The 21,033-nt window shown below is 51.4% G+C and overlaps 1 protein-coding gene and 1 long non-coding RNA gene across 4 annotated transcripts in view; both read right to left on the bottom strand.

Moving 5' to 3' along the window:
- LOC139186258 (uncharacterized) overlaps positions 1–21,033 on the bottom strand; it is a 49,900-nt gene that overhangs the window by 18,482 nt on the left and 10,385 nt on the right. For 2 of the 3 annotated variants that reach the window (XR_011569828.1, XR_011569826.1), the window contains exon 2: positions 13,261–13,414. The exons of the other annotated variant lie outside the window; for it this stretch is intronic. This is a non-coding gene — a long non-coding RNA (uncharacterized lncRNA). The remainder of the gene's footprint in view (positions 1–13,260; positions 13,415–21,033) is intronic. 3 annotated transcript variants of the gene reach the window in all.
- SOX1 (SRY-box transcription factor 1) lies at positions 18,828–21,022 on the bottom strand. Its single transcript, XM_019971887.2, has one exon. It carries the CDS (start codon positions 20,662–20,664, stop codon positions 19,555–19,557), a length of 1,110 nt encoding a protein of 369 aa, XP_019827446.2. The 5' UTR covers positions 20,665–21,022; the 3' UTR covers positions 18,828–19,554.

Here is a 21,033-nt window from a genome sequence, read left to right as displayed (position 1 = left end):
TACATCCTGGTTCTTAGCTGTTTGACACACTCCTGGATCTGTCTTGGCTTCCTCTTCTAGGACCCATGTGGAATGGCTCATTCAGAGACAAGTTGGGAATCCCAGCATTCCTCTTTCCTCTCCCTGATGGAAAAATGGCCAAGTTAATACCCCATATTCATTGTACCACTTAGGAGTCGTCTGTAGTGATAGAGAACCAGATTCCTAAAATGTTAGAATAAATAGAGGCCTTAAGGGGACTTCCCTGGCGGGTTCAGTGGATAAGCCTTCGCCTTCCAATACAAGGGTTGCAGGTTTGATTCCTGGCCAGGGAGCCAAGATCCCACGTGCCTTGTGGCCAAAAAAGCAACACATAAGACAGAAGCCTGTTCTCTGTCCGGCAGCAGTGGAGATGCAGACATAAAGAGCAGATTTGGGGACACCGCGGGAGAAGGAGTGAGCGGGAAGAATCGAGAGAGTGGCGTGGAAACATTTACATTACCCTGTGTAAAACAGATGGCTGGTGTTAACGCGCTGTGTGACTCAGGGAGCTCGACCCAGTGCTCTGTGGGGACCGCGAGGGGTGGCATGGGGTGGGAGGTGGGAGGGGGCTCCAAGAGGGAGGGGACATATATGCCTATGGGTATTCATGTTGATGTACGGCAGAAATCAGCACAATATTGTAAAGCAAGTATCCTCCAATAAAAAATTTGACCAAAAAAAACCCAGAAGCAATATTGTAACAAGTTCAATAAAGACTTTTTAAAAAAGGCCTTAAGGAGGATGTACTGCCTCTGCAGACGGGAGGTGATGCTCAGAGGAGCGACTTGGTCTGTTGCCTGAGGAACCTGCCTGGTTCACGGAGCCCTAGTGTCTCAGGAACGTCCCCCAGCAGACTTCCCCCAAAGAAATACTTCATTGCTTTGTTTATTAAGGAGTTAGGTTCAACTTAAAATATTTTATGTGCTAACAACTCTGTAGTTGATTGAAAAAAGTAATAGATGTCAGCTGAAGGAACAAAGCAATATTTTAATGACATTCTTAAATGACTATACTGTCTGCTATTGGAATCAGATTTTGCTGCCACACCTTCATGTTCAATACTGATTTTTATGTGGGACTTTGATTTTTTATAAAGTAGTTTTCATTTGCTAGTAATTAATTTATTATTTCTTCATTTTACCTTGGGGTATTTCTTCCAGCATCAAGTGACACTGTTACCGAACACTGAGCGTGGAGCACAAAGTTCACGCGTTGAGCTGTGAGTCCCGTGATCCCTTCCGCTGGCCTGTTTTAAGACTCTTTGTAGGCAATTGTGAGTACTTCTCTAGAAAAATGAAAGGTTTCCAGAAGCAGGAAAACTACAGATAACTGATATTTGGATATTCCTGCAATGAAACTCAAGTTTCAGGCTATAATAAAGCCTGTCAGCTATCACATAGCGACCCCCAAAGCTTCCAGGCAATGGTTTGAGGACTCACTGTTAAATATTAACAGACAAAAAAGATGACTAGACTTTTGTGGAAAACCTCCAGCAGGAAAGACTGAGTCCAAAACTAACATGCATAGGGGATTCAGAAAGAACAGAAGCTATTGAGGGCAAATAAAAAGTATTTTAAAAAAATCACAAAGAAGATATGCATGAAAAAAATCAGCATTTCAAGAACTGATGCTTTCGAATTGTGGTGCTGGAGAAGACTCTTGAGAGTCCCTTGGACAGCAAGAAAATCAAACCAGTCAATCCTAAAAGAATTCAACCCTGAATATTCATTGGAGAGACTGATGCTGCAGCTGAAGCTCCAATACTTTGACCACCTGATTCAAAGAGCCGACTCACTGGAAAAGACCCTGATGCTAGGAAAGACTGAGGGCAGGAGAAGAAGGGGACGACAGAGGATGAGATGGTTGGGTGGCATCACTGACTCGATGGACATGAGTTTGAGCAAGCTCTGGGAGACACTAAAGGACAGGGAAGCCTGATATGCTGCAGTCCATGGGGTCACAAAGGGTCGGACACGACTCGGCGACCGAAAAACAACAATACATATATACATGGAAACTCAGAGAACAGTGTAAATCTTGGAATTTAGAAATATGATTCCTGAAAAAACAATAGAAGAAGTGCAAGATAAATATGGGACACTCTTCAAGAAATCAGAGCCTAAAAAGAAGGTGGGAGGATAGAGAATGAAAGGAAAAAATTGTACAAAGTCAGAGGGTGATGGAGATGTGTCTTCTAACGGGAGCTCCAGAAAGAGAGGACAGAGAGAGTAGAGAGAAGAATGCTTCAAAAATTAATAAAATTTTCAGAATTGCAGGGCATGTCATTTGAGATGGAGAGAGTACAGCAAACACACAAAGAAGTCTTACATAACGCACGTCTTCCTGTGGCTTCAGGAAGCAGAGAGAGAGACGCAATCAAAAAATGACTCACAGAGGGAGACCAAGAGAAACCAGCAAACAATAAAAACAGGTCGAAGAGAATGGATCTAGAATCCAACAGAATGGGTTCGATCCCTGGGTCAGGAAGAATCCCTGGAGAAGGAAATGGCAGCCTACTTCGGTATTCTTGCTTGGAGAAGCCATGGACGGAGGAGCCTTGCAGACTACAGAGCGTGTGGTCACAAAGAGCTGGACCTGAGTTAGTGCCTAACCCGCCACCGTAGCCAACACGGAAAAAGATTGAGAGCTTGCCCCCTAAAATCAAGAATAAGACGACAATATTGTCTCCTAGCTTCTCTTCAACATTGTGCTGGGGGTTCTGGCCAGTAAAAGAAGACAAAGAAAAAAAGATGCCTAGATTAGAGCGGAAGGAAAAATCTTTACTTGCTGGTACTAAAATTGTCTTTGTCAAAAATCTCATAGAAGCTGCAAAATGAACCTACCATAACTTATAAGAAATTTATCAAAGTTATAAGATTCAAGGCCCAGATTAAAAAAACCAGTGGTATTTTTGTATCAGAAAATGAAATATAAAAAGCACTGCTACTCACAGTAGCAGAAGGAAATGTGAGACAGTTCAGGAGAAAAATGGCCAGAGATGTACAAGATCTGCACGTGAAAACAAACATTGCTTTCAAAAAGTTAAAGATTTAAATAAATGGAGAAATACAACAGGGCAGTGAAGTGGAAGAACCAGTATTATTAAGGTATCAAGTCCCTCACAATTCAAAGGGTTTTGAAAAGCCAAACCATCTTGAAAAAATGAAAAAGTAGGAGAATTTACACTATTTGTTGTTAAAGCTTATTTTAGAACTGCAGTGTCCAGTACTGTGTGGTGTTGGCAGGAAGATGAGCCGATAAATCAGTGTATCAGAATAAGGAGTCCAAAGACAGATCCAAACACATATTGCCAATTGATTGTCAACAAAGGTACCAAAGCAGTTTAATGGAGAGAATAATCTTTTCAAACAATGAGATTGTTAGAACTAGTGAGCAGCCACATGCAAAAAGCATTAACCTTTACCTCATGCACACAGGAGTCAGAGCAGACGCACCGCTGGCCTACGTGCGGGGCCTCATACACACAGGAGTCAGTGCAGACGCACCGCTGGCCCACATGCGGGGCCTCATACATATAGAGTCAGTGCAGACGCACCGCTGGCCCACGTGCGGGACCTCATACACACAGGAGTCAGTGCAGACGCACCGCTGGCCCACATGCGGGACCTCATAGGAGTCAGTGCAGACGCACCGCTGGCCCACATGCGGGACCTCATAGGAGTCAGTGCCCACGCACCGCTGGCCTACATGTGGGGCCTCATACACAGGGGTCAGTGCAGACGCACTGCTGGCCCACATGCGGGACCTCATAGGAGTCAGTGCAGACGCACCGCTGGCCTACATGCGGGACCTCATAGGAGTCAGTGCAGATGCACCGCTGGCCCACATGCAGGACCTCATAGGAGTCAGTGCAGATGCACCGCTGGCCCACATTCGGGACCTCATAGGAGTCAGTGCAGATGCACCGCTGGCCCACATGCGGGGCCTCATAGGAGTCAGTGCAGACGCACCGCTGGCCTACATGCGGGAGGTAACGCTCTAGAAGGTTAGGGGATCATTCAATAGAACTTTCTTTTGTTTTGTTTTCCTTTTTTTTCTTTTTATTTATTTATTTATTTTAATTAATTTATTATTATTATTTTACTTTACAATATCGTATTGGTTTGGCCACACATCAACATGCATCCGCCACGGGTGTACACGTGTTCCCCATCCTGAAACCCCCTCCCACCTCCCTCCCTAGAACTTTCTTGATGCTGGAGATATTTTTGTATTTCCCAAGATAATAACCACACATAACTACCAAGCATTTGAAATTGGCTACTGTGATTGAGAAACGATTTTAAAAATTTTAATTTTACATGTTGTAATGTTAAATAACCACATGTAGGTAGTGGCTATTTCATTGGGCAACACATTTCCAAAGAAATTCTAAGAGAAAATCTTAATGACCTTGAATTTGGCAAAAAATAAAATAAAATACATTTGCCAGAAAACGCATGATTTATGTGAAAGAAAATATAACACAAAATGCATAAATATGAAAAAAAATGAAATCAGTAAACCAAACTTAACAACAATGTAAAACCCTTCTTCTTTAAACGACATTGTTAAGAAGATGAAAAGGTAAGCCATAGACAGAAAACATTTGCCAATGTTTTAACAGACATTTCTCCAAAGAGGATATGTAGAGGGGTGGCTAACAAGCGAAAGGGTGCTCGAGGGGTTCGTCGTTAGGGAAAAGCAAGGTACAGCCTCGCGGGGTCCTCGAACACAGCCAGGAGCATAGCTAACATCAGAAAGCAAGTGTTGATACGGAGAAACTGGAGCTCTCGTACATGCTAGTGGGAACAAAATGCAGTGCATGCACTCTGAAAAGGGTTTGCAATTTCTTAAAAATTGAACCCACTCCAGCATTCTTGCCTGTTGAGTCCCCATGAACACAGGAGCCCGGCGGCTACAGTCCATGGGGTCACAAAGAGTCAGACACGACTGAGCGACTAAGCACAGACCAAATAGCAGCCATTCCATGCCTATGAATTCACCCAAGAGAAATGAGCATATGTTCATCCAAAGACTTGTACACAATTCACGACAGCCAGAAACGGAAACAGGTGTCCATCAAGAGGTGGACAAACAGCAGTTCATCCACACAGCAGGACGGACGCCAACTCAGCAATTAAAGGAAGGACGGACAGACCATTAGAACATGGGTGCATCTCAGGGAGATTATGCCGGGAGAGAGGACAGGCAGCAGGAGTCCATGCTATGCACTTCTGTTTATGTAAAATTCTAGAAAACGCAGACAAATAATGACAACTGAACTGATCAAAGCAGGTGACTAATTACCTGCTAGGGGAGAGAACAGGAGCGAGGGTTTGCAGAGAAGGTAGGGACGCCTTGAGGGTGACGGACATGTTCACTCTCAAACTGTGGCGACTGTTGCGGGGTTTGCTTACTTGTCAAAAGGAATCATACTGTGCACTTTACATATGTGTAGCTTACTGTATGCCAAGTAGCCCTCAGGAGACTGTAAAGAAAGAAAGCAGTATGGGCTACTCAAAAGCGAGAGCCGGACAGAAAGCAGAACCTTAAAGGAAGATGATTTTAGAATGCTTTAACCAGCTAAACCACCACTCCAGTGTCGTACAGCCTGCTGGAAGTGACCAGAACGAGGGGGCAAGTCAGCACGAGGGACAACATGGGACCCAGAGAGTGAAAGAGGCCCTGGAAGGAAGGTAAAGGGAGACGATGACGACTGCAGGCCTCGTTAGAGCAGCCACCCGCTGGGGGCAGGGGGCAGGGGGCAGAAGACCGCGGCAGGAACGGCGGGAGGAGCAGGCTGAGCTCATACGTTCCCGACACGCTTAATCTTGCAAAAATAGTGTCGAGGGCGTTTACCGTAGTGAGGCCGAGCCTGGAGAGAATTTGTATAAGAACAGAGGAACCAAGTGTCAAAGAACAAGTGGTCTCACAAAACAAGACCGTTAACGACTTCAGGGGAAATACAGTTTTGAAAGAAAAGAAGTATAATCACAGTTTCGCACTGTCTCAGCCACGACCAGTCCTTCCACGAACGGACTGCGGGGCACACTGAATATCGGTTTAACAGAAACAGTGATACACCTATGTGGGGAAAAAGAAGGCTGGGGAAGAATGCAAAGAACGTGAAAGCTTTATAGTGTCTGGTGAGTAAGGTCCAAATAAACAATGCCCAGATTAATAAAGAACAAGAAACATCAAAACATAACCCAGAACTGTGGAGATAAACCATGGGGAAAACAGCCAGAGTCTTATAACAAGCTGCTGCTGGGGAATGGGACTGAGGCTGCGGTGCCTGAAACAAGGGTTTTTTCCTAATGAACTTTGTAACAGTGCTTGCCTTAGAAAAGTGTTCAACAGAAGTATGGGGACGGTAACACAGTCAGTGGTTTCCAGGGTTGGCGGCAGGGATGGTGACTAGGAGGAGTACAGTGTGGGCGGGGGTGGGGGGCAGAGAAAATCCTCTGTACGACCCTGTACAGGAGGGTGTACGGCATTACGACTTTGTCCAAAACCGCAGTCGATGCAGAACAGCCAGAGTCACACGACTGTAGACTGCGCACCCCGGGCAGTGACACGTCAGTGGAGGCTCATCCACTGAGATAAGTGTACCATCTGTTGGGCACGATGATGGAGGAGAGGCTGGGCGTGGTGGGGGAGGGAGTCATCTCTGCACTTTGTATTTGGTGTCGCTGTGAACCTAAAACCACTCTAAAGATAAAGTCTATTAAAAATAATCCCATGTATTACATAAATATTAGAATCTGTCAGCTCTGGATTTTGATTCTGAATTTTCTGTTCCTCAGTGATATGCCCTTTGGTAGATAGCTTAACCTTTCAGGTTCTTAATCTGTATAAAGGGGAAATGGCAACCCACTTCAGCATTCTTGCCTAGAGAATCCCTTGGACAGAAGAGCCTGGTGGGCTACAGTCCATGGGGTCACACAGAATCAGACACCACTGCGAGACTAAGCACAACTATACTTCTAAGTTGGAGATGCAGTGAGGATTAAATGAGATTATATATGTGAACTTTCTAGTGATTAACCTCTTTACATGTTGCGTTCTTCAAAGACGTGAAGATGGTCTGCAAAGATGCATTTAATATAGCAAGACAACGTGAATTAAGAATGAATAAAACCAAGGCCGCGTCCGGCACCTGCGCACTGCTGACTGTTCTGTTTTCCGGCCGGAGCAGCGCGTCTGGGGTCGGTTTCCCGCGCGCCTGCGCCCGCTAGGTGCTGCCTCAGCGTGACTCCAGTAAGTGCTCTTGGTGTGTCGCAGCTGCGGCAGCGCTTTTGCGTGGCTGCTTAGTCTAGGGTGGGCTCCTGCTTGGCTGTATCAGGAGGTGCTGTCACAAACAGCTTGAGGGGAGAATTGCACACGGAGCCTCGAGAGCCCGCAGAAGACCACACTCTTCAATCTTCCGTATGCCAGGGCCCTCGAGCACGCAGCACTCAGCCGGCCAGAACGCTGGCTGGAACCGTGGTCGAAAGAGGGGACATTACGGCTGGAATGGAATGGCGTCCCCAAGAAGGGCGTCCTAACCACCCCCTGCCCCCACCGTGGGACCTTGTTTGGAAATACAGCCTCTGCAGACGACCAAGAGCGGGTGTCAGGGTGGGCCCGTGTGTGCGGTGTCCTTACAAAGGGCGACCTGGACACGGAGATGCTCGGCGATCACGGAGGGTGTCCCCCAGCCAAACGTGAGAGTGAACGTCGCTCCGTCCTGCCTGACTCTTTGCGGCCCCACGGACCGTCCACTCCAGATCAGACCAGAATGTCCTTCCGCCAAGGACGCCCGCGAACCGCCGACAGCCGGGGAACCCGGGCGGGTCCTCCCTCCGGCCTCAGAGGGAACCGCCTGGCCGCTCCTGGCATCTGACTTCCGGCCTCCAGGCTTGGTGCTGCTGGAAACCCAGCCGCCTGCGGCGCTGGTTGCCTGCAGCGGGCACTCAGCACACGGGCAGGTGACCGAGAACCCCTCTCCCGTCCAGGCGTCTGCACTGCAGCCTCCCGGGGCACCTCTCTGAGCGGGGGTCGGGGGTCTCCTTGCCAGCTCTCTTTAACACATACGTCTTTCCAAGGTGACCCCTCTCTGACCCCCTCTGCTTTTGGTCCCCTGTCGGCGTCTGGGTAGCCCCTCATTCCTAACAATTTTCTCAGTGTTCCCTGTATTTCTTGGTCTGAATTATGTTTTCCACTGTTCCCACATTCTAGTCACCATCATGAATACACCCAACCAAAATATTTCAATCCCATCCAGTTCAAAAGAAGTGAAAGTCACTCAGTCCTGTCCAACTCTTTGCAACCCCATGGACTATACGGTCCATGGAATTCTCCAGGCCAGAATACTGGAGGGGGTTGCCGTTCCCTTCTCCAGGGGATCTTCCCAACCCAGGGTTCGAACCAGGGTCTCCTGCATTGGAGGCAGATTCTTTACTGTCTGAGCCACAAGGGAAGCTCAAGATACTGAACCCAATCCCTTCTCCAGGGGATCTCCCCGGCCCAGGAACAGAACCGGGGTTTCCGCATTGCAGGCAGATTCTTTACCAGCTGAGCCACCAGGGAAGCCCCATCCAGCTCAAAGGCAATCACATAACCACATAATCAGAGAGCCCGGCCTCCAGGCGGAGGGCGGTGCCAGAGTGTCTCCACAGGGACTCTCAACACCCCTGTATTCGTGCCCGGAGCCGCTCTCCTCTGCAGCTCGACACATGGCGGGTCCCAGGCCAGCTGCCCTCCCTCATCGCTGCCTGGAGCTTGTCTTGGTCCTTCTCAGCTTCCTCAACAAGACAGAACAAAAACAAAATAAATTTTGAAATAATAAAAAGCCTTAGGAGAAGGTAGTTTACTGTGCAAAATTGAGAGTTATCTCTTTCCTCCTATTCATGGGTACTGAGTAAGCCTGTAAGAGAAAAATAATCCCTGACAGAGTAAAAAGGTGATCAGATGTTTTGATTCCAGAGTCACGGGAATAAGTCACACTGCTGCCCTCTGCTTTCGGAACTGCTGCCTTCCCAGGCAGGACTGACTGGACACATCCAGCCTTGCCACGTGCGGTAGTGCCATGGTGGCTATCGTGGGATTCCAGGCAGCCCTGCTCCTTGTTCTCTGCCCGCAGCAGCCAGGACTAGAGACGTTTTGTCAGCATGAGGTTTACAAAGAGAAGAGAAAGTCTGCATAAAAAAGAAAACGCAGGGCTCCTCCGGGCTGGGGCTGGTCCTAGACGGCACGGCCCCACCAGCCCTGACTTCGGCTCTGCGCAGGAGGCCAGTGCAGCAAACAGCTGTTGGCCCCACGAGGTGCCTGGAACTGTGCTGATGTTTGAAATAAAACGTTCAGAACAAACCAATCAAGTGGGACCTGGAGCCCATTCTCCAGGAGGCTGGGGGCTGCTGGCAGGTCAGTTCACAATGGTCTCTGGCCAGGGGCACATCTGGGAAGGTGTTCTAGCAAAAGCAGGCCTTCACGTCACGAATCTGCAGGTGTCCAGGCTCCACAGAGGCTGCACAGGCAAGGGTGGGGCGCTGACCCCGTTTCGCTTGTTGAGCTTTTAAAAAATCCTTAAGCGGAGACTTTGCTTAAAATGTTGTAAATGTGCTATTTTCCTCAAACCTAATTTAATGTAATCATAACTATTTCACATTCATTTAAAACTTAAGCTGTTTAAATTTATATTGAACTTGTAGCTTATAGATTGATTTAAATTATCTATTTTTAATGCAAATACATGATTACATTTGAGCTGTGACTTTTAAAGACAATTTTGGTTTTCTGCAAATAGTTGCTACAGGTGATGTATTTATTTTAGATAATAAAGTATGGTTTAATTATTTGAAGGCTTTCATGTAATTGCCTTTAGTAAGTGTATAACTTCATTCATTATCCAAATCTTGTCATCAATATTTTAAAATTGAGAATATATTTCTTGTAGTAATTTTGGTTGAAAGACTAAAATAAATTATTTGCTTTTTTAAATGAGAAGAAAGGTTTTACATTAATATCTTACTCAATTAACATAACCAGATTTTAATCCATGCAACTCAGAGAGAGGTAGAGATGGTGAAGTACTGATTGAGGGCGGGAGGAGAAGGGGGCGACAGAGGATGAGATGGCTGGATGGCATCACCAACTCCACGGACATGAGTCAGAGTAAACTCCAGGAGTTGGTGATGGACAGGGAGGCCTGGCGTGCTGCAGTCCATGGGGTCACAAAGAGCCGGACATGACTGAGCGACTGAGCTGACACTACTGACATGCAAAGTCACATGCAAGGACTTGCTAAAATATGTTTTCCAGCTTTTTGTTTATTTCCATTGTAAATGTTCCCAGCACTAGGATTTCTACCAACTTTTAATTTTTTCAATTTAAAAAAGCTTGCTTTCTTTGTTTGGCTGCCTTGGGCCTCACTCGCATCCTGCAGGGTCTTCGTTTTGGTGTGTGGGCTCTAGCTGCGGCGCTCCGTGCTCAGTAGTCACAGCAGGCTGGCTTAGCTGCCCGCTGCCTGCGGGATCTTAGTTCCCCGACCAGGGATTGAACCTGCATCCCCTGCACTGCCGAGTGGATTCTTACCCACTGGACCACAGGGGAGTCCTCTGAGTTTTTAAATAGCTCCTTAGTCTACTGGCTCTGACCATGGGCAAGACTGTGCTAAGAGTCAGCCTGAATTTACTTCTCCATTTCATCAGCTGTGACTTAAACGTTTCTGTTCAGCCTCTCCCCCTTTCTTTCCTTCCTTCCATTCCCCTTCCTTCTCTCCCCACTCCTTCCCTTTCCCTGTCTTTCTTTCTTTGTACAGGATCTTCTTTTCTCTATGCGAGCTGCATGCTGACGGAATGTCTGTGGTCCTGGATGTATAGTGTACGAGGTGTACGCACGTAGTCACAATAACTGCAGTGATGGTATTAATAATATGCTCTGATGATCAAAACAAGAGAGTTTAAGAAACTCTCCCCTGCCTACTGTGCACAGGGGCCTGATTGTCTGGATTGACATCTTATCCATTAAAATGATGAATGATTTAGACAGCAAAGACACTGTCATCGTCTCCAAAAGGCTACAGTTAAGATGTACAGGTTATCAGATTTTTTGAATGATGCCCTGAGTCCTGAAATTTGCTAAAAACTCTATAGGAACTCTTGTATTATCAAGACAGTTTTGAATCTATAGAACATTTTCTCTCATTATATCCTATTTAAAATTTATTTTCCCACATGCTACTCAAGTAGACACAAATTTCTTCCCTTACCACACCTTTCTCTAGATCTGTATCTATAAATATAAGGAAGGCTATCGTTCTTACGATCTGCAGGAACAGTCACATGCATTGCAGAGCTGTGTGGTTTCTAGTCGAGCCGTGCTGATACACAGTAGCTCATTCTGTCATTCTATTTGCACAACCTCTTCCTTTCAAAGTTACTGAAAGTACTTAATGTATCAGGGTTTTTTTTGAAAAACAAGATATCCCCATTTTACAGACAATAGCTAAGTATTATATTATTATGCTTACAGTTATTATATATTCAACAAAACCCATTTATTCAATCTCACCTGTACTATTAAATGCTCTTCTCCCACTTGCAAATATCATTAAAACAATGCTCAACTACTTATGTGTTTTGGCCCATACTGCATTCACAGGCTGTGCAGACCTGGTCTGTGTAAATACGAATTAGTTTGGTAAAGTTAGAGCTCGATAACGCACAACATATGACTTTGCTGAGTCCGTTTAATCGCCCATTCTTTACAGCAGAAGTGTGTGTGGGGGGCCTGCCCCCTGCATCTGCCTGACTGCCTTCCAGGAGAGGCCCAGTGCGTCCTCAGGCAGTCGAACGGCCAGTCCAAAAATGGAAAATAAAACCAGTAAATTGGTCAGTCCTCTCTACTTGCAAGATTTTGATAATCCAGCTTAAGTTTTTCTTCTCCTGCTAGTTTAGTTTTTTCAAAAATCATCTAAATTGAACAGTTCAGTGAGTACTTTATAAACAATTAATTGCTCCTCAAATTTAAGTGATCTAAGCAGAGTCTTGAGCTTCCCTGGTGGCTCAGATGGTAAAAAGTCTGCCTGCCATGCAGGAGACCTGGGTTTGATCCCTGGATCGGGAAGATCCCCTGGAGGAGGGCATGGCAACCCACTCCAGTGTTCTTGCCTGGAGAGTCCCATGGACAGAGGAGCCTGGTGGGCTACAGTCCATGGAGTCACAAAGAGTCCCATGACAGAGCGACTAACACACCCACACACACACGGTCTGGACAGCTGGTCACCACACATGTGCTGGGGCCTGTGCTGTGTCCTGGGTCTCCCGAGTCCCGAGGGACCTGCTCAGCATCCCTGGGGGTGCCGAGGAGCAGGCTGGGCCTGGGTCCTCCTGGACCTAGGAAGTGTCCTGTGCCAGGGACTGGTCTGAGCCCCTGCCTTGGCAACAAGCTCTCCCAGCATCCGTGCCTCTGGATGTGAGAGGCCCTGCCGCGTGAACCTCTGCGGCTAACTTTGCGCCAACTCTAAGGCAATGTGGGCGGCTGTCGCTGAACAAGGTCGTGATCAGACGTGCTCTGCTCAAAGTCGTTGCAACATTCATCTGTGCAGACAGACAGGGTGCATGCCCCATGGGAGGGCCCCAGGGGCAGAGCAGCCCAGGCGTCCCAGCTTCCAGCCCAGCTCCTGCTTCCTCTGAAGGACCCTCCCTGAGCCCCCAGGATGGGCCCCCACCACCTGTCCCCCAGTAGTGCCCCTCAGGGTCACGCTCCCGCCTGTGCCATCAGGCTCACTGGCACAGTGAGGCCGGCGAGTCCAGCACTGCAGTGCCAAGGTCTGCACACAGGCCATGCACACGGCAGGCCCCCCGAGAGTGACCCGTGCCCACCATCGATGTGTGACAACGTCTGCCGGGCAGGTGAGCCAGTGACACAATGCTCGTCAGGTAACTCTCAAAGGAAATGGGCGATAACGCCGTGGGGGTGGGGATGGAGACCGGTTTGTATAATCCTCACTGTTTGCCACCCAGGCCACCCCCACCAACTGAGGTCACAACCCTCCACTTTGTCCCTGCCTGAGTGGACACAGGCTTACCTGGCGAAGCACCATTTATTGAGAGGCTACTATTTCCTGGGCAGAGCACACACTCAGATCATGAAGCATTAATGCCCATCTGAGGTGGGTGTGATCATGAGAAGATGGACTCACCGGTGAAGACGTTAACTCAGGACACAGCTGCTGCATACCCGCAGACTCACCTTCAGTCCAAATCCCACATCCTTCCCCATCCTGCTGGACAAGGTCGGCAGAGATTAGATACAGCCAGATACCACCTCCACTCACATGGATGCGTCCTGTCACCGCCCAGGTGTGTCGCTGCTTCCTGGGGTGAAATGCAAGTGGCCCCAGTTCCTACAGGATAAACATCGCCCTTCAGTGCCATGTCTAACACAAAGAACAGAGCTCCCGCTTTTCCCTCTGTGTGGGCATTCATGGTAACTTCCTGCCCAAGTCCGGGCTCCCCCATGTGCCTAAATTTCCCCCTAGAGTTTGGATGACTGAAAAGCATGAGGTCTCTACATCCATTCCCAGGTTAGAAACATGTCCACCTGGGCTTCCTCCTGTTCTGTTGCTTAGAAATAAAAAGAGAAGTTGGCCTCTGCTTGGAATGTCTTTGGGCTGCCCTTGCCTGCTACTCTTCTGTCCGTAAGTGTTCCGTATCTGTGAGGTTCTGTGCACTGTGCGGTCCAGTTTTCCTTCTGTGAAACCTGGGGTCAGTCTTTTCCAGGCTAAGACTCTCATCCCCGTGTCTTCGAGCACGTAGGACCATTGCTGCCACTAGATTCGGTCTCTACTTATCATTTCCGGGGTGCAGACAGAGAACAATGGCTGGGTGATCACTCTTGTCAGCCTCCCCCCACCATTGTCAAACCCAGCCTGACATTCCTCCGCACTCTCACAATATTTCCCCATTGGGAACATGCCTGACATTGCAATTTCTCAAAACTGCAGCTCTGCAGTGAATGCCTAATTCCTGAAACTGCAAAATCTAACAAAAGCTGATTTTTTCCACTGATTTGACTGGCTGACTATTTCGAGGCTTTGCATGTGATGCCCTGCTGTTCTTCACAAACAGCATCTTTAATGCCCCACACGGTCGTTCTGAAGGGGCTGCGGGCAATTAAGTCCTTGCCGCGGCGGCCTGCGGACGCTCAGAATTGCTCTCAGTGTCCGGCGTTTCTGCTATAGATGCATTTCCCCCAGAGGTTGTGTTGAGCAACTTGGGACCAGGAATCGGGTCCTGCTCTGAGCCGGGAACCCATTCACCCTGAGTCCCGCGTTACCCAGGACGGCTGTGCAAACACGTCAGCTCCTCAGCTCGCCGGGAGTTATTTGCTTGTGGTGGTTTTAACACGGCTTTTCTCTCTCCCTCTCTTCTCGGGTTGGTGTTTTCACATTTAAAGATGAAAAGCCAATTTAGAAGAAAATATGGCAGTTCTGTTTTGTTTTCACTATCAAAATAGATGATCTTTTTCTATCTTTGGATATATCAGTAAGTAGTCTGGGTTCCTGATCTATTTTTCATAGTTGGAAGCGCTCTTCGCGCTGTAACCGCAGCGCGAACCCCTGACAAGTGAGGAGCACAGTCCGTCCTCCTCTTTCCTTCTCCCTGATCCCCACCCGCCCCCCCACCCGTCACCGCAAACTCCAGTTTTCCCGACTTTTCAGATGAGCCTCGCGGATCTCACTCCCTGGGTTTACACTCCGAGGGTTTACAACCCAGATCAGCGCTCCATTCCAGCCACAAACAGCCTGAATATATTCCAAGCATGCCCCCCTCCGTGCTGTTGCGCGCGCGCACACACACGCACACACACACCATGGTTTGCAGGAACCCAGGCCCGTTGGCCCTCGGGTAAAAAACCGAGAGGCCGGCCGGCCGACCGAGGGCTGGGTCGTTGGTTGTGGTTTCTTCTGGAAACAGAACTGCCCGGGCAGGACGGAGCCTTGCGGGCTTGCCCCCAGCGAGCGGAGACAGACGCTCCGGTTACGGAGAAGGATGCTGAAGGACTAGCCCTCGCGCGGGCCTCGGCGCGCGCGGCCGCCTGCGGGCCCCCGGGTCCCCCTGCCGCCTCCGCGCGCGGCCCGGCCTCCCCGCCCCCAACTTGTTGCGGCCGAGCGCGAAGACCGCCCGTTCCGCCCGCTGATTGTAAAAGGGTTTGACTCGCCGCTGACCCCGGGTCAGGACTTTCTCTCCGCTAATCCCGTTCTCTTTAAACACAAAACACTCTGCCCTCTTCCCTCGCAACAGTCGTCTTAATCCCCCCGCGGCTGACACCCCGCGCGGCCCCGCCCGCGCCGAGCCTGCAGAGACGCGGCGGAGGGAACGGGGCACCGGCCCTCGGGGCACCTGCCGACCCGACCCGGACCCCGGGGAGCGGCCCGGGCCCGGCCGCGGGGGAGGCGGGACGGGCGCGCGGAGACAAAGGCGAGGAGGCCTGGAGCGCGGAGAAGGAGCGCGGAGGAGCCGGAGCCCGAGGGGAGGTAGAGGAGAGGGAGGGGCGGAGAGAGGCCTCGGGACGCGGAGGGGCGCCGCGGCTGCGGGGGCGGAGAGAGCCCGGAGAGGCGGGGGCGGGAGATCGCCCGCAGCGGAGGGCGACGTCGGGGAGCCGGGGGCCCGGCCGCCCCCGCCCGGAGGGCACCGGGCCCCGCGCGCCGCCCGCCGCCGACACTGCCGGGTTCCCGGGGGCGCGCAGCTGGAGAGGAAGGGTGGGGGTGAGGGGCGAGGGCGGAGGGAGGGGAGCTCCGTGCCCCCCGCGGGGCCTCGCCTTCGGGCTGGGGTGGGCGGACCCCGAGCTGTGGGCGAGGGTGAGGGGTCCTAAGTCCCCTCCTGCCGAGCTCGGCCTCCGCGCGGTCCCCTCGCCGCCCCGACCCTGGGGGGCTGGGGGGCTGGGGGGCGGGGGCCAGGGCCCACCTCCCTCGGCTCCTCGCTCCGGGAGGCCCGCGCCCCCCATCCTTCCCTTCCCTCCCGGCCGGGCCTTTCAATCCCGCCAAACAGCCACGCTGGAAAAAGAGCCGCGCCAAGGCCAAGTCTGCTTTTCACTTGAAGTTTCCAAGGAATCAAACCTATTATTACGTTCAGCCGCCGATGTTTCTGGAGCCTCTGCCCGGAGGGCCGGGCTGCAGAAGTGGGGTGGGGGGTGGCGCGGGCCGTGGGTGCGGTTTCCCGAATTAACTGGATTTTTTCGAAGAAGAAATCCGCGTGGCCCAGTCTTTGTTGGGAAAGTGAAGACGCGTGTTGATCTGCTCCTAAAGGCAGGACTTGACCAGACCCACCAGCCCCGCGTCTGCAGATCGCGCGCTCTGCCCGCTACCAGTTTGGAAATCATTTCACCAGCTACGGTGGGCTTCTCTGACGGGGGAGGGGGGAGGAGGAGGAGGGCCAAAGTCTCAGCCACGACAACGGAAGAGCCCTGTGAGGTTAAAAAAAAAAAAAAAAAAAAAGGTGGGGGTGGGGTGTACAGAAACGAGGGGAAAATGTCTCCAGCAAACAAACCCTTCTAGCCTGGGCCGGGAGAAGCCGGCGGTGCGCACGGGCCGCTTCCTGAGCTCGCGGGTCCTCTAGGCACGAAGTTGTGCAAACTTTGCACAAGACCATCAGAGTCCTGTTGGCAGTCTCCACACGGTTTTCACAGAAACTGGAGTAAGCCACAGAAGGACCCCCACCCCGAGTGCCATCTGGACGTGGACGAGGCCGTGGCAGTACCATGATGGCCACGCCGTGTTCGTGAACAGGGCCAGGGCGCCTTGGCAGGAGCGCAGTTCGCGGTTGAATACGGTGCTCCCGGGCCTTGTGAAATATTCTCCCCACGATCTGAAGTCGAAGAAACACTGCTGGAGAGATAAGATCTCAATCCTGAAACACGCATCCTGGCTAATTTCTACTCCCCCTGTCCCACGTTGTTTTAAAATGGAATCATTAAAGAATTATTTGCTTTCTCCTCGTTGTTCAACAAAACAGAATTGCTGAATTTCAGGAATTCCTGTTTTCAGATCTTCCGGGGGTTTTTAACAACGTGGCTCGGGCCACCTGGCAGTCACTGTCTCTGCTGGCTTGGTATGAGGCCCACAGGGGGAAATGCCACACTAAAGTCCACCTTCCAGGAGATGGGCTAAACTTTTTGTGGTCAGAAACATTTCCAATGTATCCCACATTACTAACAATGTTGTGTCCGATAGTCCAGCAAAGATACAAATGTGTTTATATGTGAACACAGCCCCAGGTCTGTCTGCCCCCTTAGCAGGTGCAGGGAGATGTTGCAAAAAAGCCAGGGGAAGTCCACTGAACTCTGGACATTTCAGAGCAGATGAGGCCTGCGCCTTCCACCGCTTGGGGAGTCCACAGAGCATCACAGAATTTCTCAAAGTGTCTCCCAGAGGAGACTGTGTGTGGCATTTATTTTCAGATTGTCTCACTATCTAAGATGCTGTTCTGCCCCTATGTATCCAAACACATCAAATTGCTAAAGCAAAAAAAAAAAAAAGAGAGAGAGAGAGAGAAAAGAAAAAAGAGGGAGACTTTATTATCTTGTTAGAAAGAAGCAACTGCTGTAGCTCTTGAAATTTCTGCAATCACCTTAAGGAATGAGTGGTTGAAGCAAAATTATCAAAGTGACTCCAAAAAAATTACACATGTCAATTGTCAAGTGAGCATTTTACTTAAAGCTATTCTCTAGCGCAGGCTGACCGTGGTTCTCATTAACCTGCTAGCTCAGGCCCACGTTTGGATGGACAGTCTATGCTCATTCCAGGACCAGAAAAAAAAAATGTTGAGAAAAATATGAGGGGCTGATGAAATCAATGTATTTCGATCTGACCAAAGGCTTTGTTCTTTTCAAAAATATAATTTTCATCTTTATGCTGTGACTAATGTCAAAATGTATTTGCTACAGTATAACTTTCAAATGCAATATTTAATGCTGTCAGATTACTTGAAGACAAAGTTTTACAGAAAACTTTAAAATCCAGAAAAAACTGCAATGTACCAATAAACACCTAGAAAAAATATAATTAAAAAAATTAAAGCATCAAACAACCGCAGATCTCATCAGGAATAATAAACACCGCATTTTGCATTCACATCGGTTAGCAACTTGCATCCCAATTCACTCGGGGCATCCGGGAGTGGTCGGTTTTGTGTGTGAAAACCCAACAAAACTATTTTGTCCTTTTCCAAGGAGAAATATACCAGAGGGAGGGGCTGAGGACAGACAGGGGAGTCGGTTGCAGTACATTTTGGTGTAGAGAGTGCGTTTCCTTGAGCCCAATTCAGAAAATTCCACTTGCTGTCTCATTAACTGCAGGGGAATTGGGGCCCCCGGCGCCCCCACCGTGTCTTTGTCGTCCGTCCTTGCCCTGGTCCCGCCATTGGGGTCTTTTCTCCTCCCTTCTTTGGACCAAACTGCGCACAGGTCCCGGGCCAGCAGAAAGAGGGTCGAAAGGAGGAATCGCAAAGCCCTCGGCATCTGCCTGCAGTTAAAAACTACGCACCCAAGGCCGGACTATAAAACTATTTTTTTGGCAATTATTTCTCGTTCCGTAATGACAGTGTGAAGTCTACAAAATAATCTATCGATTTTTACTCCCCTCCCTTCCTCTTTAATGCAACTCCAAGGACACCGTGCCCTCTCCCCCGGGCTTCCCTCAGTTTCATTTCATGCTGATAATTTTTCTTTCTCTTTCGTCAGATTAACTAATTGTATCTTGAGCTCATAAAGCATGATTATAAATTCAGCACGTTTCAAATTTATAGGGAAAAACGGACTTCTCGCTCTTAAATTTATTGACTCAAAGCTCGATGCAATTTTTTTTTAGGGTGGGGGATTCTTTTTTTCGTATTTAGAAGAAAGGCTTTAAGGAAACTATGTACATAATCTGAATCCCCCTCCCCACACCGCGACGCCGCAAATAAAAATTCCACAACGCATTTACATGAAATAATACAAAACAAACCAAAAAAATGAAAATGCTCAGATACAGAAAGTTTTACAAAACCCAGAATAACGCTGCCGCCCGAAAGGGGTGGGTGGGGGGAAATCTCTTTGTATAAATTAACAAACCGACCCCCCCCAAAGCCGTAACGACTACCAAAACTTGTGTTTGGCGTCGTGTCCCTACACAGCTAACAGATGAGACCCACTCCTCGCGCCGCCAGCACCCGACGCCGTCAGGAGGCGATGCGGGATGAAAGCGGGAGCACGGTGGGGTAGAAAAGTTGGGAGTCGTCTCGTGCTTGGTTCGGTTTCTGTGTCCCCTCGAGCAAAGAAGACGCTTTCTGCCTCCTCCGCGGATGGATGATAAATACTGTACAAAAAGTCTCAAGAAAACACCGGAGTTCAGTCTCCGACGCGCAACCGTCCCGCCGAGCGGTCCCCAGGAGCTTGCGGTCGGGGGGCTGGGCGGCGCCGGGCATGCAGCGCCAGTGTCTTCCTTTTCGGGAGAACGTGGACAGGTCTGCGCGGAGGCCGGCCGGCCGCGGGGTGCCCGCGCCCCTAGATGTGCGTCAGGGGCACCGTGCCGTTGGCGCCCGCGCCCGCGCCCTGGTAGTGCGGCGGCAGCGAGTGCAGCCGGCTCTGCGCCGCCGCCGGGTCGCCGCCCTCGCCGGCCGGCAAGTACATGCTGATCATCTCGCGCAGGTCCCCGGGGCACGGCGCCCGCGAGTGCGCCGCGGCCGGCGGGCTGCCGCTCGGCTCCGACTTGACGAGCGAGCCCAGCGCGCCCAGGGCGCCCGACGACGCGGCCGCCGCTGCCGCCGCCGCCGCCACGGCTGAGTTCTGGTGCGCGCCGCCCGCGGCGCCGTAGGGGAGGCCGCCGTAGCCCGAGGGCGAGGCGCTCATGTAGCCCTGCGAGTTGGAGATCGGGCTGTACTGCAGCGCGCCCATGTCGTAGCGGTGCATGGGCTGCGGGTTGTGCGGGTGCGCGTGCGGGTGGTGCGCGTGCGGGTGCGCGGGGTGCGCGTGCGGGTGCGCGCCGCCCGCGCCCGGGTGCTGCCCGTAGGCCAGCTGCGCCTCCTGCATCATGGCCGCGGCGGCCGCCGCCGCCGCCACCGAGCCGGGGTAGGCGCCGTTGGCCCATCCGTTGACGTGCGCGTAGCCGCCTCCCGCCGCGCCTCCCGGGCTCTCGAGCCGCTGGCCCACGGCCGCCGCGCCCACGCCCACGGCCACGGCCGCGCCGCCGCCCGCACCGGCCGCCAGCAGCCCGCCGGCCAGCGAGTACTTGTCCTTCTTGAGCAGCGTCTTGGTCTTGCGCCGCGGCCGGTACTTGTAATCCGGGTGCTCCTTCATGTGCAGCGCGCGCAGCCGCTTGGCCTCGTCGATGAACGGCCGCTTCTCGGCCTCGGACATGACCTTCCACTCGGCGCCTAGGCGCTTGCTGATCTCCGAGTTGTGCATCTTGGGGTTCTCCTGGGCCATCTTGCGCCGCTGACCGCGGGACCACACCATGAAGGCATTCATGGGCCGCTTGACTCGGTCCTGGTTGGCCTTGGAGCCCCCGCCGCCGCCGCCGCCGCCCCCGCCCGCCCCGGCCGGGCCCGACAGGTTCGTGGGCGCCTGGGCGCCGCCGGGCGAATGCAGGTCGGTCTCCATCATCATGCTGTACATCGGGGCGGCTCGCGGGTTCACCGGCGCCGCGCGGAGAGGGCCTGGCGCATAGACGGCCGGGGAGGGGGATGGAGAGGGGCTCAGACGGAGCGAGGCGCGGGCGGGGGCGTGAGGTCCCGGCGGAGAGAAGAGTGCGGAGAGGCGGAGGCGACAACGACACAAAAGAGGCAAGGACACACGCACTCAGCGCCGGTCCGGCTCACGGGGGGAAAGTTTCTCTGAAGCGCCAACCACTTGCCGAAGAGGCCGAGGGCCGGGGTCGCCGTCGTCGCAGCCGGGTCGCCCTCGGCGGCGCGGTGCCAACAGGTGCAGGCGCGGCCAAGTTGCAGCTCCACTTTCCGGGGCGCAGCGGTGCGCGGGGCCCGGCTC

This window comes from Bos indicus, chromosome 12 (genome assembly GCF_029378745.1).
Source record: "Bos indicus isolate NIAB-ARS_2022 breed Sahiwal x Tharparkar chromosome 12, NIAB-ARS_B.indTharparkar_mat_pri_1.0, whole genome shotgun sequence".
Classification (NCBI taxonomy): Eukaryota; Metazoa; Chordata; class Mammalia; order Artiodactyla; family Bovidae; genus Bos; species Bos indicus.
This window is presented reverse-complemented; position numbering and strand designations above follow the sequence as displayed.

Bases quoted from the DNA above. Each gene is read 5' to 3' on its own strand.
- SOX1 (XM_019971887.2), bottom strand. From the start codon at position 20,664: ATGTACAGCATGATGATGGAGACCGACCTGCATTCGCCCGGCGGCGCC.